The 1,054-nt window shown below is 41.2% G+C and overlaps 1 protein-coding gene across 1 annotated transcript; it reads left to right on the top strand.

Moving 5' to 3' along the window:
• Positions 1-369: 369 nt before the first annotated feature.
• LOC143603603 (putative disease resistance RPP13-like protein 1) lies at positions 370-1,028 on the top strand (the record flags this gene model as incomplete). Its single annotated transcript, XM_077080358.1, has 1 exon — positions 370-1,028. A coding segment is annotated over exon 1 (659 nt), but the record flags the coding sequence as incomplete, so codon positions are not given.
• Between the last annotated feature and the right edge of the window lie 26 nt (positions 1,029-1,054).

Genomic DNA, 1,054 nt, shown 5'->3' with positions numbered 1-1,054 from the left:
AGCTCACCTTGGGTGGGTCGGTTCGTGTTTAATATATTAAATCTTTCAACCGATAACGAGATCGTTCATTTATATTATCTTTATATATTTGTTCGATCGTTTGATTTACCGCACCCGTCTTGAGCGTTTATCAAGAACAAAGCCGTTCGTTGTCGGATCCGGTTTCGGGACCTACAACTTTTAATTATTTTTTGTTATTGTGATAAATATTATTGTAAAACACAAGTGCACATGGAGAGGAGACTTTAAACGTAGACCTGAAGTCCACTCTCATAATCATCCACACAAATTCAATCTCTTTATCCCTTTACTTCATCTTCATTTTTCATACCAAACCATATTCATTTTTCACACCAAACTATCTTTCCAATGGCTATTGCTGAACTCTTTATTGGAGCATTCATCACCGTGTTGTTCGAGAAGCTGGCCTCTGGTGACTTGATCAAGCTGGCTCGGTCCGTAGGAATCTATTCCGAGCTCGACAAATGGAGTAGCACCTTGACCCAGATCCAAGCTGTGCTGGTCGATGCAGGTCAGAAGCACATACAACACAAATATATTCAGTCGTGGCTAGACAGACTCCAACACTTGGCTTATGAAATAGATGATGTACTCGATGATCTGGCCACCGAAGCTATGCGTCAGAAGTTGAATCAAGAATCTGATGCCGGCACTAGCAACAAGACGAGTAAGGTATTAAAGTTCATTCCAACAAAATTTCAGGCTCTTAAGTATGGTCGTAAGATGAGTTCTAAGCTAGATGAGATTACGACCAAATTGCATGCTCTAGTTAAGGAGAAAAATCGTTTGGGTTTGAATGATAAGATTGGATTAAGGCCAAACAAAGCCAGAAGAGGGTTGGAAGAAACTTCACTGGTTGATGACTCCGAAATTATAGGGCGGAGAGGCGATAAAGAGGCAGTGGTGGGGATGTTGTTGGCCAGTGAAGCTTCAAGTAGTAAAAATGCCAGTGTCGTGTGCATAGTTGGTCTGGGTGGGATTGGAAAAACCACTCTTGCCCAACTTTTGTATAAAGATGAGAGAATAAAGGATC

Source organism: Bidens hawaiensis, unplaced genomic scaffold (assembly GCF_021521415.1).
Source record: "Bidens hawaiensis isolate Kalapana, Puna unplaced genomic scaffold, B.hawaiensis_p1.1 tig00062229_1, whole genome shotgun sequence".
Lineage (NCBI taxonomy): Eukaryota > Viridiplantae > Streptophyta > Magnoliopsida > Asterales > Asteraceae > Bidens > Bidens hawaiensis.
Note: the sequence above shows the minus strand (reverse complement) of the source record. Positions and strands in the feature narration are given on the sequence as shown.